General features: G+C 45.3%; 1 protein-coding gene across 2 annotated transcripts in view; it reads right to left on the bottom strand.

The window, feature by feature from the left end:
- Positions 1-16,781, bottom strand: part of Ptprb (protein tyrosine phosphatase receptor type B) — a 114,625-nt gene that overhangs the window by 85,497 nt on the left and 12,347 nt on the right. The window contains exons 1-2 of one of the 2 annotated variants that reach the window (XM_050135451.1): positions 1,473-1,820; positions 793-1,066 (exon numbers count right to left, since the gene is read on the bottom strand). In XM_050135451.1, the coding sequence (XP_049991408.1) occupies positions 793-1,066; positions 1,473-1,526 (328 nt within the window). In that variant the 5' untranslated portion in view covers positions 1,527-1,820. Of the gene's footprint in view, positions 1-792; positions 1,067-1,472; positions 1,821-16,781 lie in introns of those variants that run through there. The other variant, XM_050135450.1, reaches the window with a different exon arrangement.

Here is a 16,781-nt window from a genome sequence, read left to right as displayed (position 1 = left end):
TTTCTCGTTGATTTACTTCTGGTTGAAGGAAGCCTTCACTGTTGTAAGGGACAGAGATGACAAAGACTAAGGAACTGGGGAATCTGCAGCGCCCTCATGCACTGAGGCTCCCGTGAGGTAAATGCCTGCGGCAGCCCCTGCAGGTGGAAAGAGCTTGCGCCTGAAGTGCCTTCCATCTCACAGACAAGGGAGGAAAGAGAGACAGACATAGCATCACACATGGAAGGAGATCCTGGGAAACCACTGATTCGAAGTTCAGAGTGGCCAAAGAATGTTCTCCACTGTTATGTACCTCAAGAAACCCCAAATCATCTTTGCATTCTCATTTCAAAGGACTTTTCCAACGGTCCCTATGAAAAGGACTATTTTATTCCTGAAGGTTTTATATTCTAGTTCATGTTCTATAAACACAACCAAGCATATCCTTAACCATCACAACTCCATTATTATTGAAACATTTACTTAAAATGATTTCTGAGGTGTGACGATGTTGGAAGCTCAAATCCCATCAGTTTAAAAAAAAAAATCTCCCTCTACCCCCTTCCTTCCAGGGGCTGCTTAGTCAACCGCTGTTTTCAGCACTAAAGGAGCCTTCAAGAGTCAAGCAAGCTGCTCTGACCAGGACTTAGACAACTAGAAATCCTGGTCCAACACACACACACACACACACACACACACACACACACACACACACTTTTTAAATGCCCAAAGATCAAATGAAAGCCCCAATCTGAAAAGGCAAGGCTCAGCTCAGAGTGGCTTGGCCATCCCATGACACCTGTCACTCTTTACCTGTCTGTAAGACCAAAGTTCTCTCTTCTCCATCCAGAGAAACAATCCTAAAGTTATAGAGGGTCCCTGCTTGTAAATCCTTGGGGTTACATCCATAGGTAATGTTGTCTATCCGAACGGGATGGCACAGCGCGGGCCCTGAGGTATCACTGCTGTAGATGAGGCTAAAGTTGCAGGGTGACCCCAAAGTCCTCCACTGGATAGACGCTGAGAAGCTGGAGATCTTGGACTCCAACAGTGTGAAGTTACATCTCTCTAGCTCTGCCAATCCAGCCTGCAAAAGAACCAGAGAGCACGGATTAAGTCCCCAGTCTGCAGTGCTTAGAGGCATAGCCACCTCCCTGAGCCGCCTGTCCTCACCCCTGGAGCCCAGCTGCTGTTGTCCGCTCAGCCTCCAACCCAGGAAAGGGCTCACAGGGGAAGTGGATGGCGGGCAACTTTCGCCCCAGTTGCTCCACCTCTGCTAGGAGCAGCTGGAGATCGAAGGTTGCTGTCTTGACAGGAGGGTGAGCTGTCAGTTTGGTGGATGGCAGGATTTCGGGAAAGGATGACTCTCCTACATAGGAGTATAGGATTTTGTTCCGTTCCCCCTCGCGCATCCCCGGAAGCTAGGACGAGGATGGACTTGGTTCTTAGCGGGGAGTGGAGCATTGTCCCCATCCCTTGCTCTGCCAGCTCACCTGCAGGAGGCTCAGCGCGATCCACATGGCCAGTGTGGCTCCATGGTTCAGCATCTCGCTGGGCCGACAGCCAGGGCACCTTGAGTACCACTTGTTGCGCGCTCAGCGCGCCCCGCGGGCGCAGCGCGCTTCCCTCGAAGCTGGGGACGCGCTAGGGCCGCGGCAGCAGCTGCTTCTGCTGCCGCCCTGGGCGGGCTGCGGACGCGACAGGCGGCGGGGACCCGCAGCGCGCGGCCCTTCCCACGCTGCCATTCTGACCCGCGCTGCCTCGCCCCCAAGCCCCGTCCGGGACTTCCGCAATCAAAAGGCAATTTCCTTGTCTCCCGGCAAAGGAACAATGCTCCGGAGAGGGAGGGAGTCCCGAGGAGCCAACGCCTGAGGCTGCCAAGGGGGCCTGAGGCCAGCCAAGCTGCCCCCCTGCCTCTGCTGCCGCCTCCCTAGCCAAGGGTCCCTTCCGGGGCCGCGGGGCTCTGCCTTCTACCCCCCCCCTCCTGGACTTTCACTTTTTCCCTCCCAGTGGTCTTCAACCCTGTTGTCATAGCTTTAAAAAGTGCTTGAGTGCTCTCACTTTTCAGCCCCCCTCTCCACTCCACACCCAGCGCCCCCCTCCCTACCTTCCTTCCTATCTTCTCATCTGCTTTCTCCAGAGCCTCGTTTCCCAGGCTTAAACTTGACCGGAGCACATTTCCCTGGGTCGCCCACACTCTTTCCTGAAGCCTTTTATTAGAGGGCTTTAGCCCTTCTCACCTCAAAACACCCATTTGTCACTGTCGGCATCCTTTTGACATCAGCAAGGGAAAAGACCCTCAAAGAGCCCGCCCATTATCATCAGGACCATCCTTTCTCCATCCACTTGCATAGGCCTGTGGGCTCCCCAAATCTTAGGAAAATACTGTGAACTGCCAACAAAACAATCACATCACCAACGTACACTCCCATAACTCAGCGTCCCACACCTTCCAAAGAAGTAGGCTGCGGTGTTTCCCGCATCATCTGTAAGATCCTGGACGACTGTCATATAACCTGAAGAAATGTATGTGTCAAAACAGGTCCGAGAAGAAACTCAATCCAAAAAGCGAAAGTACTTAGTATGGTGATAATAATGAAGCTTTGCAACCCCTTTTATAGCTTTGAGGTTTTGAGCTGTTTAACAAGAGATATGACCTCATTGAAATGCCAAATCCTGTTCTGATCCCATCTTATGTTTAAGATGGATCTTAGCTCCCCACACCCCCTCCCTACAACTGTCAGGTCTGCCTTGGCAACACAGTTGAGATTTTCATGCCTTGATTATGGTTCCAGATGTATTAGGCAAAATAGCTGGCAGGCTTTGTTTCAAAGGGCCACTATGCTCTGGCAGGAATGAGCGTTTTAAGACTCTGACCCTCAACTAACTTTGATGAATCTTTATGTGTTTTGCCTTTATACTATATCCCTGAGCTAGGACACCAAGAGACTTCCAGAGTTGTGAGCCCGCTCTTGGTCTGGCCATTAATAAAAGACTCAAAGGTCTTAATTGGCTCAATCAGCATGGTTGTCAATAATTGTCTCAGGTGGATCATTACACTACATTTCAAATCACTGCGGCATAAGACACCCACTCCTGCACATTCGTTACAGAGCGGATACACTTACGGCTCGGCTTCTTATGTCTACTATACACTTTGAGGGGAAGTAGAACACTTGAAGAAAGTGAAAACCACTTCACTTCTTTTGGAAAATATGCTTGCCAATAGTAATGAAAAACTGAGTTCATTGCCTTTCAGAGACTTCTGGGCTTTAGAAGTAGACACACATAGGTCTGCGATCGATCTTGCAAGTCAGCAAGCTCACCAGGCATCAAACACCTGTGTGCTTTGGGAGACGGCAGCACGTCCTGTTCTTCACCCAGGGTGCTTGACTCCCTAAAAAACCATTTTCATTCTCTTTACCTTCACGCAGCAGTCTCCACAGTCTGGCACACCTTTCTCTCATCACTGGTATCCTGATTCTCTCCTCCATCAACTGCGTGTTTCAATACAAGCACCAACTGCCTTGAGACTTGAGTGAAGTTTCTTTTTAGCTCATTTCTTGCTACCCTTTTCGTACCTTTCTGTATTCAGAAAAGGCTACCTCGGTCGAAGACGAAGAACGATGTTCTAAAGGCGTCACAGAGAGAGCTATGATGCCATCACAAACGTGAAAGCAACTTTTCATTTGAAAAGTCCGGCAACAGGTGCAGCATCCACATCAGTTTATCTCATTATTTTACTTTAGGATCTCTTTTAAATTCATTCATTGCATAGGCCCCACTTACTAATTCCCGATGTTTAGGTTTTTTGTTGTCATCTTCTCTGGGATTTTAAATTTTTCCAATTGATTTTCGGATTTATAGTCTTCCCACTTAAATATACTAAATATCCACTGTCCTCTGAAAATCTTTAAGCAATCCTGTCTTTCCCAAGCTCACACACACAAACAAAGACTTGTGCACATATGTACTCTAGCATGCTGCATCCTTTTAGACCAAACTTTCTAACATATAACATAATATATAAAGTAGCGAATAATCCTTCCTTATGACTTATATGAATATACCTGAAAACATTTGAAAAGGAACAAATGGAGGCTGTAGGAAACACTTTCCCAATATTACTGCTTAAATGCTTCCAAATTAACAGGAACCTGGCCAAGAGTGCTCCCAGGAACCTCCCAGGAGTGCTTTCAGGCACCTTCCAAGAGTGCTCCCATGAACCTGGTCAAAAGTGCTCCCAGGCACCTGCCAAGAGTGCTCCCACGAACCCAGCCAAGAGTGCGCTCAGGCACCTGTCAAGAGTGTTTCTAGGACCGGGAGTTCGGAAAATAAGAATTCATGTTTTTAAATCCATTTTTAAATTTTGATCTATCAAAGTTGAACATGTATGCTTAGAATAATTGAGATTAAATAATTTTTAAAATATCATTAACATAGATGAACAATCATATCAGAACGTGATGGAAAGGGCCTGTAGTTATAAACATTTCTTCTCCAAAGTTATATAACTTTGGCCTTTTAAGTTATCATTATTTTATCATAATCATCTCAAGGCTGACAACAGAGCTTCCAATAGGTTATGGGTTCAGTATAGCCCATAAAAATGAATATACAATGAGAGACAACAGGTCTGACTTAAACTTGGACTTTTAGGGACTATATTTTTCCTTCTGAAATAATAAATGCAGGAACCATGGAGGGAGCTAAGCCGCTAAGAGCACTGTTGCCTTTGCAAGCACCTGGCTTCATTTTCTAGAACCCACACGATGATCCGCAACTATGCTTGGCCACAGTTATAGGAGGTCTGATGCTCTTCTGACCTCATGGGCACCAGGCAGGCATGCGTGTGGTACACATGGCATAACTGCAGACCAAACACCCTCACACATATAAAATAAACAGAAGTTTAAAAAATTGGAATCGCAGCTACCGTATTAATATGCAAATCTGCAAACGTGGCTACACGTTGCAGGAGCACAGAATGCGTCCCTGAGGTCATCTTTTGGATAGGGAGCATATGAAATTCTGTACATAGTATAAACACTCAGTTCTTATTTGTTCTCTTTGTTTGGAATTCCTCAACTGCTTTTGAGTCCATTTGTCCTATAATATGGCCCTATATTTACTTTTAGAAGTCATTGCATTCCAGGAATGGGGGTCAGTCATTCTGTCCCATTACAGTGGCCTAACCTTTTCCCTTTGTCATCAGGAAGCCTTTCCCAGACTCCACAGGAAGGGTGTGGCTGCTTCTGACTAGACAGTTGTCTTCTAAAAATGGTGAAAAAATTCACGGTAACAAACGTGTTTGTGTTCACACAGTCCTTACAACCTCACAGCTAAGGTATGAATCTTGTTACATTATGAACACAGATGCTGAACTCACCACTCACCAGGGGCAAGAACCCCTGCTTGGGAATGGCAACTTTATTTCTTTATATATTTTTCATGCTTATTTGCTTATTGCAAAGAGCATTTTAAAGATGTAAGCAAACATCTCTATAAGAGGGGTACAGGGCAAGGTGTAAAAGGCACACCCCCATGGGGTCGGGAGCATGTCACCCTTGGAAGCCCAGGGATATGTTCTTCTCATCTTCCTGGAAACCCTCCACCTCAGACACTTGTCCTTTGTAGATATTTTATGAAGTAGGGCTGGTTGAACCATTGGCCGCTGGTAATGAACTCCTACTTCAGCCCTTTCCCCTCCAGGCAACCGTCAATCCCCGCCCCTTGCTTCCTCGCTCTTATTAAGTATTTATCAGTGGTGCTTCTAAAAATCACATTCATAAAAGCTCAGGTGTGGCTGAAAAATATCGCCTTACCGTATTCACTCGGAGCTGTTTCAGGGATCTAAGTAAAATATTTTAACAAAATTTATTTTTATTATTCTAGATACATAAGGAATTACAAGGATTATAGAAGCCATGAGACAGGAGCCATAGATTTAAAAACCCAGTGTGCAGAATGTTCCTAGAAAGCTCATCTGTGGTCAGTGTTCACACTTCTATGCCTGTTCTCGACACTGGTTGGTATGGCAGAGGTAAAGTTGGGATGCATGTTTTGCACCCCCAAAATCTTGGTTGCCCCATAATGGAGTTAGCTGTGTGGTGGCTTCACCTACACATTTGGTTTGAGTGTGGCACAAGGTTCCCACATCCTTCCTGATCCCAGGGTGAAGCCATTCCCCGGGGGAAGTTCAGACCCAGAAAGTGATTCCCACTACTTCAATCCCATCTGGACACACGGCTTTCCCTTCTCTGCTCATTAGTTTTCCATGCACAAAACAAGGTTGTCGTGGTCTGTGCACAGCACACTGAGCATATTACCGTTATGTTTTGTTTCCTATAACTAGCAACTTTTCCTAAGCTCTCCACCACTGGGGCTTGCACTCACGCAGGAATGTGCCTGCTGCACGGCGCATAGGGCATCATTTGATGTCTCACTAGGAAGGAGAGTTACTGAAGACCAGGGATCGCCAGGGTCGGAGACAGAGAGCTCTGTGTTAGAGAGGAAGTGAAGTGGATTGGAAGCAATGAATGCAAACAAGCCTCCCACGAGGGACTAAAAGGCCACAGATCTCAGCCAGGACATTCATTACCTGGCTCTGTTTGTTGTCTATCTCTTGCTTGATTCCCTTCTTCAGGTACATGCTTCCATTCAGAAAATGTGCTGAGCGCGGGCTCGGTGTCAGGGCTGGTGTATGTTTTGAGGACTCCTCCTCCATATCAGAGATCATAAGGAGGAAGTTTCTTTCATCCTTTCTCCCTCACAGCCCATTTGTTTCCTTCAGAGTAATAATGTGCAACAATAATCCTATTATTTATGTATTTGAGTGTTGTCTGTGTCTTTGGTCCTTTGAGACATTCTTGTAGGATAGAGTTTTGCTTTCTCTTTCGGCACAGGGTTCAGAATACAACCTCACTAAATGTTTTCTGAGAGAATGATTGGGTCTTGGTAGCTGCTCCGTAAATGTTGTTGAGTTAATAATTTTTCTAACAAGCTTTTGCAAGTGTGGTCTTAGGGCATGCTTTATTTTTTTTTATTTTTTTTATTGAGAATAGGAAAAAAAAGTTTCCGTTAGGGCATGCTTTAAATGCTGTCCTGAGTGGGAAAGGAGGAGAGGGAGAGGGGAGAGAAAGGGAGAGGGGGGAGGGAGGGAGAGGGAGAGAGGAGAAGAAGGGGAAGAGTGAGGGAGAGAGAGAAAAGAGAGAGAGAGGAGAAGGAGAGGGAGAGAGAGCGAGAATGAGCATGTAGGGGTGGAAGACAATTGTGGAGGGAGAAAGGATAAAACAGGAAGAGATTGGTTTTGAAGGAAGAAAGGGAAAGTGGGAAGAGATAGGAGTGGGATCACAAAATGAAGGTAAAGGAAGGAAGAGGAGGAATGGGACCACGAGGAGGAACAGGAAAGGGAATTGAAAAGATAACAAGGAAGAGGGGGAGGAAGACCATGCTCTTACAGGACAGTGCAGCATCAGCAATTAGCTGAGAACTTGCTAGAAAGTCATAGCATAGGGCTCTACCTATAAGGACCCAAGGAATCAGTAAGGCGGGGGGGGGGGGGGGAGGGGAGGGTGGGGAAGCATTTTGTGTTTCAACAAATCATCTGTGGTGTCGGCAAAGAAGAGCTATTTAAACTCAGTGTGCTTCCCAATACACCTTCAACCAAAATTTCATTATTAGGCGAATTAATTTTAACTCATCCATGATTCCTCTCAAATTTCACTGATTGCTCTGTTTCCAAGATGTGACGCAGCCTATTTAGAGGGTCTGGAACAAATTTAGAATTCACAAATTAGTTATCTTTATAATAAATATCATGCATGTCTTGATATTTGTAAAGCTTCATGAAAAATTCAGTGTGAATGATACTTGAAAAAGACCTGGAAAAAGAACTTCATGTAACACCAAATGCTAGACACAAGATCAGCCTGATGCCATTCCTTCTAGGAAGAATCTTTTTCCGAGTATTGGGTAGTAAACCAGGAGCTTGCACATGCTTGACAAATGCTCTGCTTTGGATTTTTATTCCAACCCCCTATTTATTCACCTCCAATTTTATTTATTTATTCTTTTACATCAGGGGTTGGCTAAGTGGCCTTCGCTAGCCTTGATCTTACTTCAATACCTCAGGAAGGCTTTGAATTTACACCCCTTCGCTCTGGCCTCTGATTGGAGTGGATGGGCATATATAGGCCTGCTCACCAGACTACAAGTATAGTGTGTGTATTTAGTCTTTAAGAATTTCATATATGTATACAATATATTTTGATCATGTTACCTTCCATTTTTCCCTAGATCCTCTCTAACACATCCCCTCCTAACTTTGTGCCCTCTATCTTAAAAAAAAAAAATCCAATCCAATTAGTGTTACCCGTCTGTGCACTGACAGAGAGACACCTACAAAAGGGGCATATATACAGTCTATCAGTGTGACCAATCCCCAGAGAAAAATGACCCTCTTTTCTGCCAACAGCCGTCAGTTGCCAACAAGTCCTCAACTAGATGTGGGTCAGTCCTTTCCTGACCCATGCTGAGACTTTTTAAAACATTTAATTCTTTATATACATTACATCCCCACCACTGTTTCCCTTACTTCCCCTTCTCCCAGTCCCCGCCCCCTAGATCCACTCCGCCTCTGTTTCCCTTCAAAATAAAAAAGCAGCCCTCCCAGAGATATAAACTGAACACGGCATAAACCAATTATAATAAGATTACGCACAAATCCTCATAGCAAGGCCATTTGAGGTGACCAGTTAGGAGGAAAAGGGTCCCAAGTGCAGGCCATGGAGGCAGAGGCACCCCCAACTCCTGCTGATAGGGGTCCCACAAAATTGCTAGCTATGAAACCATAATGTTTATCATGCTTGGGTTTTGATTGCCTTCATCTTGTGCTGGTCTTTTGCAGGCAACCATGATGACTTCGAAATATTTTATTTATTTAGAGACAGGATATTATGTAAACTAGACTGGCCTTGATCTGTCTATAGAGCTGAGGATGACTGCGTCCTCCTGCCTGTACCTTCTGGGTGCTAGTGTTACAAGCTTGCACAACCACACCAAGTTAATGTGACACTTAAAATATAAGCCAGGGCCTTTCTCAGGCTAAGCAAACACACGGCAATAATTTTTAAAAGAAGGCATAATAACCAGGCAGACATTTCAACTAAAACCAACCACAAGATAGCAAGTATTTTTCTATTTTTCTTTGTATTGCCTGAGTAGAAAATTGTGGTAAAAACGACACAATTTTAACCTGCAGGGAGTGTCATGCATTTCAGAAGAGAAGCACTGAAATAGAAGAAAACATAATTTTGATGAGCAGTTATTTTTAAAAACCTCATGACCATCCTGTTCTGTATTTAGAGATACAGTTTGGAGTACTTAAAGAAATCTTTCTAGATAAACTTCCTAGATCACGAGCCCTCCAGGAAATAACAAAAACATTTGGAGAGAAGTTTTGGGGATTGAAAGAGAAGTCGTGCACTACATGCATAGGGAAATTCCCGGTTCAGGGTCAGAAATATTAGGAACCATAATTGTTAATAGTAAAATAATGTGCTACAAAGAACATTAAAATAAACCATGGCAATTGAGTATTCAGTCATACAAAAGAATAACAGAGCCCATGGATGGAAATATCTTTCTGAGAACATCCAAATGGCAATACATTCATACTGCATTCTCTCTTGTATCCAAACAGAGCTGTTCAGTAGAGATCAGGAGCATTTAGCAGCTGCTCAGACTGGTGGTCGCGCCATGGTTTTCTAAATACTGGAAGGGAGGAGGGGGAGGGAGTTGTTATTAGGCTCCACCACCACTCTTAGGCACATTTTTAAGGTTTCTTGGTGTCTTCGTTAGGATTTCTATTTCTGCGACCAAACACCATGGCCAAAAAGCAAGCTGGGGAGGAAAGGGTTTGACTTATACATCCACATTGCTCTTCATGACTGAAGAAAGTCAGGATAGGAACTCAAACAGGGCAGGAACCTGGAGGCAGAAGCTGATGCAGAGGCCATGGAAGGGAGCTGCTTTCTGGCTTGCTTCAGCCTTATAGAACCCAGAACCACCAGCTCATGGATGACACCACCCACAATGGGCTGGGCTTTCCCCATTGACCATTAACTGACAAAATGTCGTACAGCTGGATCTCATGGAGGCATTTCCTCAACTGAAGCTCCTTCCTCTCTGATGACTCTAGCTTGTGTCAAGTTGACACACAAAATCAGCCAGTACACTTGGTATTTATTTTCCACACTACTTTCTTACCCTTTTTTTTTTTTTTGTTGTTGTTCTTCTTTTTTTTTTTAAAAGAAAATCTGGGAGGAAATAGACTTTGACTTTGGGTAGTTTTCATCCCAGCATGTAGCCATAGGTAGCCATATGATCTACAAGCAGGAGAGACTCTAAGAGATTCACTCCATCAAACTCCAGGCTTCTGCTATAACTTTACCAATACAAGAGCTGCCACCACCCAACCCAAGAGATGAATCTGCTCACAGGTAGGGCAAGTCAGGGCAGCAATACTTCCCACAGGCCATTGGGATGTGCATGGCTTCTGGGTAGAATGACTTCAGGAGCTAGACTGTGACACTCACAAAATCTATTCCCCCAATCCCTGACAGCAGATAAATAAAACGTGGCATGAGATTGGCTTTAAGAGAAAAAGGGAAATGGGGCTGGAGGGATGGCTCCTCAATTAGAGTACCTGCTACCCTTGCCGGAGACTTGGGGGTTCTGTTCCTATCACCCATATGATGGTTCACAACCATCATAGTTTCCGGAGATATGATGCCCTCTTCTGTCCTCAGCATACCAGGCATGCACACACACACATTCATATGTATAAAATAAATAAATAAATGTAAAACAATTTTAAAAAAAGCTAAACAAGCAAAGCTTTTAGCTTTTTTAGAGGCTTAAGATTGGAAACCGAAGACATAGTTTTAATATTCTGTGGATCAAATTGTCTCCCTGTGAGTTCTGTAGATGTTACAAAGGAGAGGCTTAGTTTTTTTAAATTGCATTTCTTTTCATTGATTTTACAATACCGATCACAGTTTTCCCTCCTTCCTCTCCTCCCGTTCCCTTCCTCTGCCTTCCATCTACTACCTCCCCATCCACTCCTCCTAAAGGAGAGGCTTATAATTTGATAACCACCTGGTTAAACCCAGGTGACCAACATTTATAACAAGATTTTAATATCACTTTAAAAATCAAAATAAGAAAGCAATGAGAAAAATCAAGCCTTTTCTTTTTTTTTTTTTTAAAAATCTTGATTTGTGGCTCAAAAAAATTTTTAAAAGATGGAACCACAATGGTCCTACATTCTGCCTGTCTCTTTGTTATCTTTAATTCAGCATTGCTTCCGACTCCACCCTTTTCTACTGGGTGAGGCCGACTCGGGAATCTCTGAGACCCCTGAGCACTGGGCAGAGGGTGATCAAAGCAGAAGATCAAAGGACCTTATCATGTTTTCCCCAAACGTAACGTTAAAACTATGAGTCAGATTATAGAGGCCTTGAAGGAAGGAGCCCGGTTCTTCGTCATCTCCTCCACATCCCCAGGTCACGGTGACTGGATCTCTGTTATGTACGGACAGAATAAACCTTTACAGTCTTCCCCCCAAACAAGGGCTTGCCTAAGAATTTTGACAAGCGCATTCTCACCCATCTCAGTGCAGAGTTAGAACCTCAAGCCTTAGAAGTAATTGACATCCATAAAGCTGTTGTTCTGGACGGGTAGATGCCCCCTCCTTAACTGCGTGTGAGGGCAAGTGCTTCTTAGGAGAGACATTCCTGAAACTGCTACTTTGTGCCACCAAGATCAGAACCCCCGGCAAAGTATGCGCTTGCTGAGTTCTGCCCATAGCTCTGCTCCCCCTCCCCCGCCCCTCACACCAGCAATCTCATAGAGGGAAGTCTACACAGGAAGCCCTGACAGAGGGCATCTCATTGGCACAAATCTATAAGGAATCCTAAACGAGAGACACAATAGCCACAAGGGCGCCCCTGGCTCCCAAACAGACATTTCTGCAGTAGGAAGTTCTCATCTGGACCTGTGGTGCTGCGTTTCGCTACCAGCTGCCTGCAAGTGCAGGAGATACGGAAACGGTGCTGACTTCAGTAATGGCTCCTGGAACTCACAGTGTTTCTCCTTGCAGTTACTTTTCACCGTATTCTACAGTGACTGGGTTTCAAACCTGCGAGTCTCTCTGTGTGTGTGATCTGAGGGTACAGCCGTTGGCTGCGGTAAACTGCAGAGATTTAAAGGACTTAGCAGTTCCTCCCAGGCTGTCTATCTTATCTTCAGACTTATCGCGAGGCTGGGAGCCAGTTCTGAGTTTTCGCTTCACTGACTTTTTTTTTTTTTTTTTTTGAAAATTCATCTCATTTTCCCCTGTTGTGTGTGTTAATCTCTCCTCTTCGTCTTCCACCCAGCGGCCTCAAGCCCCACTTGCTCTCACTCCCGTTCTCGAAGAAGACACATCTGGGGCTGTCTGAATCGCTGGCTTAGCTCTAATGCAGCAGCTTCCTGTGAATGCCACCCTTCGAAAGCCCGCCCAGCAAAAATGTCTCCTTGATTTCTTGTTACATTAAAAAAATATATTTTGAAGTAATTGCACATTAACAGATCAACTGCAACGTGTACATAGAGTTTGTACAACCCTTCCCTGAACTTCCCTGTTCTCTCTCTCTCTCTCTCTCTCTCTCTCTCTCTCTCTCTCTCTCTCTCTCTCTCTCTCCCTCTCTGTATGTCTCTTCTTTCTCTCTACAAATATAATAAATCTACCTGAACTATTTCAGAATAGGTGGCGGGTATCCCTCATTAAGTTCGCAATCTTAATAAAGTCTCTAAATTAAGGAACTTCAAAACTGATACAAAACTTACAGCCACATTTTATGTTTCAGATTTGCTCACGATGCCGGTCATGTCATTTTTAGTAGTCACCATGATTGCACTGAATTGCCAAGTCCCTTCATGGCCTTAAGTCTGGGACACCCTTGAGTTGTGTGACGTGGGCTGTGGGATGTTTCCTGTGACTGTACTCAGGTTCTACAGCCCCACTGGGCTTCCTCTCTTTTCTTTCTTTCAATTTTTTTCCCCCAACAAGCTGATCACTCGGTTATCTCTCATCTGACCACAAACCCAGCTTCCTAATAGAATTACTGGGAGAGTTTCACACTGCAGGCTCTGAGTTTCTGCTTCAGGCAATTCTGAGCAAGGACAGTCTGAACCTGAATCCCACAACTGTAGCTTTAAAGTGGTACAGGTGACCGGTGGTGCGCACCTTTAATCCCAGTGCTAGGGAGGCAGAGGCAGGTGAGCTTAGCTTGATCTACAGAGCGAGTTCCAGGACAGCCAGGGCCACCATGGCCAGAGCTGACAGCATAGACTTTCCCTGACACTTGGCACAGTCTGGCTTCTCTATTGATCTTGGCTTCCTTTCCTCATTCTCTCTTCTCACTGCATCAGCCCTTGCTTTGAGCACACCTCATTTCTCCAGAGACGCCAGTGTGCCAGAGGAAGGTGTTACCTCAGCCAGGCATCTCAACACTTATGGCCTGTTCTGTGGCTGTATCTTAGGTGTGTGTGTGTGTGTGTGTGTGTGTGTGTGGCTTATATTGGGGCACATTATCAGCCCAGCCTCTGTATGAACAAAATCAAGGCAATCCAATTATGTGTCACTAAAAGAATAATGGAAAGAAATAGGAATCCTTGAGATTTTAAGGCTGGAGGGGTGGGGCGAATTTTAAGCTAGGTTGTGCTATTAGTAGACAGTCATCCATTTTAACTGAAGAACCAAGAGACTGTGCTTCAGAATTAAGATTGGATAATGCTGGCTATGAGGTAGGGGCTTTAGCAACACATGGTTATAACACAATTGTTAGCATCCAGGCACACCTTGGCTCTGCCCCTTGGGGACCTGGTATGCATGGCAGACAGTACCCTGCATGTATGGCAGACAGTACCCTGTCCCTTTAAAAGGTAAAACTCTAGCTGGGGAGTGGTGGTGGTGCGTGCTTTTAATCCCAACACTCAGGAGGCGGAGGCAAGTGGATCTCTGTGAGTTCAAGGCCAGCCTGGGGTACAGAGGGAGTCCCAGGAATGGCTCCACAGCTACTGAGAAACCACATCTCGAAAAACAAAACAAACAAATAAACAAAAAACCCCCAAAATGCAAAAGTCTGCCTACTACTCTCTCTTCTTTCTCCTCTTTCTCTTCTCTTTTTCTCTCCGTCTCTTTATCTCTTCCTTCCCTTCCCACACTCCCTTTATCTCAATAAAAATCTCCACTTAAGCTCTGTCTGCATGGCCTGTCTGCCTCTCACCCGCTGGGCTGCGTGGCCCCTTGGCTCTCCAAGGTTCCTCCCTTGCCCCAAATTATTCCAACAATGATGATACGTGGGAACTGGAAAGATGGCCCAGCTGTTCAGAACACCTCTGGTCTTCCAGAGGACTGGAGTTTGGTTCTCGTGTAGAGCGGCTCACAGCTGCCCACCACTCCAGCTGCAGACCAGAGGCATTTGAGGGCAGCTGTACCCACATATCCCACCTCCATCTACATAATTAAAAATAATAAAAATAAGAATTAAAAATAATTGTATCCGTTTCATGGTCTGTGCTACTCGATCCTACTCGCAATGGACAGTCCAAGCACCATGTGGGTACTTTGAGGGTGGTCTGTGCCGTTTCCGCTAGGACAGAGGTTCTCAACCTGTGGGTCATGACCCTTTGGGAGTTAAATGACCCTTTCACGGGGGTCACCTAAAACCACCGGAAAACACAGATATTAATATTACGATTCAAAATCGTAACAAAATTACAGTTATAAAGTAGCAACGAAGTAATTTTATGGTTGGGGTCACCATACCATGAGGAACTGCATTAAAGGGCTGCAGCAGTGGGAAGGCTGAGCACGGCTGTTCTTGGCAGTGGGGGTGCCGTTCGTCTTTAGTCTGCCTATATAACAATGGTGACAGCGTGTATCTCCCTACACACTCTAAGTGGCCCAGGCAAGGGGGTTGTCTGGGCTTGGTTTTGAGGTACTTTCTGCACTAGCCTCCTCTCCTATTAGGAGACTCACACTGGGCTGTGATCTCTTTGAAGGCCAAATGGAAGGAAACGCAGAACTGCAAAAGCTCAGCCCAGAACCACAATGGCTATTCACAAACTGAGGAAATGCTGCTCCTCCCAGGGCCAGCACAAGGGTGGGGTGGGAGAGGAAGCAGGCAGCGAGCCTCTAGGCAAGATGTGTAGATAGTGGTATCACAACCAGCCAGGAACCTTGCTTTTCTGCACAGTCAGCAACTTTATCTCTTCTAGAGCAGGTTTGCAGAATCCCCTAGCTCAAGTGGGTTCCTCGAGCCTGGAGTCAGCCGGGGTAGGGATGATAAAGACTAAAAGAAGCCAACATTAGTAAATCCTCACTTACACTTGGCTAGAGTACCTCCCAAGGTGATTCCTGTAATCAGATCTTTATTCTCAACCTTTTGAGGCAGATGAATGCCCAGCGTGATCTCCGGTTCAAAGAAGGAAGCACAACTTGAGTAGAAACCTCTAGGACCTAGGCTCGATTTCTTTGACACCAAAGCGCTAATTCTTGATTTCTGCCTCTGACCTGTTAATTCCCTTAAGGTCTTGATTTGGAGGTTGGGAGAGGAGGGGCCGGGGGAATAGCCACAGAGCTCTGAGATCAAGTCCTGGTCCAAGGATACAACCTTCCACAGTCAAGTGCATCACATAGGCAGGGCGGATGTGGGACAAAAGAAGAAAGTTAAAGAAAAGAAACACCCTGCATCTTCAAAGAGTGAGTTTAGGATTGTTGTGTGTGCTTAGCGAAGAGGGATAACTGCCGTGCAAATATGTCTTCCTTGGCATTTGCCTTGATGAACAAGTACTATATATTAGAGAATATGGTGACTGAGGGGGTGTGTGTACGTGGGTGTACACTCTTGCTATCTTTCTCCTTAATCATTTGAGAAGGTCTTTGGGCTTTAACCTCTGTATATTTTATTCAGACATCTGCAAAATAGGGATGGTGCTGATGGCAATGGGGCAGTGGTGATGACAATAATATACGGTGTTCTGTTTAATGGTTATGGATTCACCCCAACTATATGTGTGTGCGAGATATATATATATATATATATATATATATATATATATATATATATATGCAACATGATTTTGGTGATGTTCTCATAAAGGAGCAGAGTCTATTGCCCTATCCCTTGAATCTCAGTTGGGTTTTTAGCTTGTTTTAACCTTCAAATGTTGCCGAAGGAGCAGTGTGTGATTCCAGAGTCTCTACTTCTAGAATCCTGCAGCCTTTACCTTTGGCCTTTTATGAAGCTGGACTAACTTCCCATCATGAAAGGGAAGCTGGTATTGTTTACTAGAGGATGAGGGGTCATGAGGTGAGCCTAGATGGCCGGCTCATAGCCAATGCCGAGGGCTAGTCATGCAAATGAGCTGAGTGTTGATCTTAGAGCCCTGCTGACCTCCCGTGCTGAATGCAGCTGCAACAGTGAGCCCGGATGAAGCAGGAGAGGAACCACCTATCCGAGCAGCCCCACTGCAGTCCAGTCCAGACCAGTCCATCGGAGTCCACCCCAGTCCACTCCCTCCCATTTCATCCTGTGTCATTACGTTCATCTCCATTCTATTTTGTTCCAGACTAGCCCAAACCTTTCCTTCCTCCCCTCCAAACTTTAAGCATTTTGTTCAGGTGCATTCGTCCAACACATACAGTCACGAAACCTTGTCTTCACTCAAAAACAACGCCCCCAACCCAGCTC

Source organism: Alexandromys fortis, unplaced genomic scaffold (genome assembly GCF_014885135.2).
Source record: "Alexandromys fortis isolate MF-2015 unplaced genomic scaffold, M_Fortis_MF-2015_v1.1 scaffold_24, whole genome shotgun sequence".
Lineage (NCBI taxonomy): Eukaryota > Metazoa > Chordata > Mammalia > Rodentia > Cricetidae > Alexandromys > Alexandromys fortis.
This window is presented reverse-complemented; position numbering and strand designations above follow the sequence as displayed.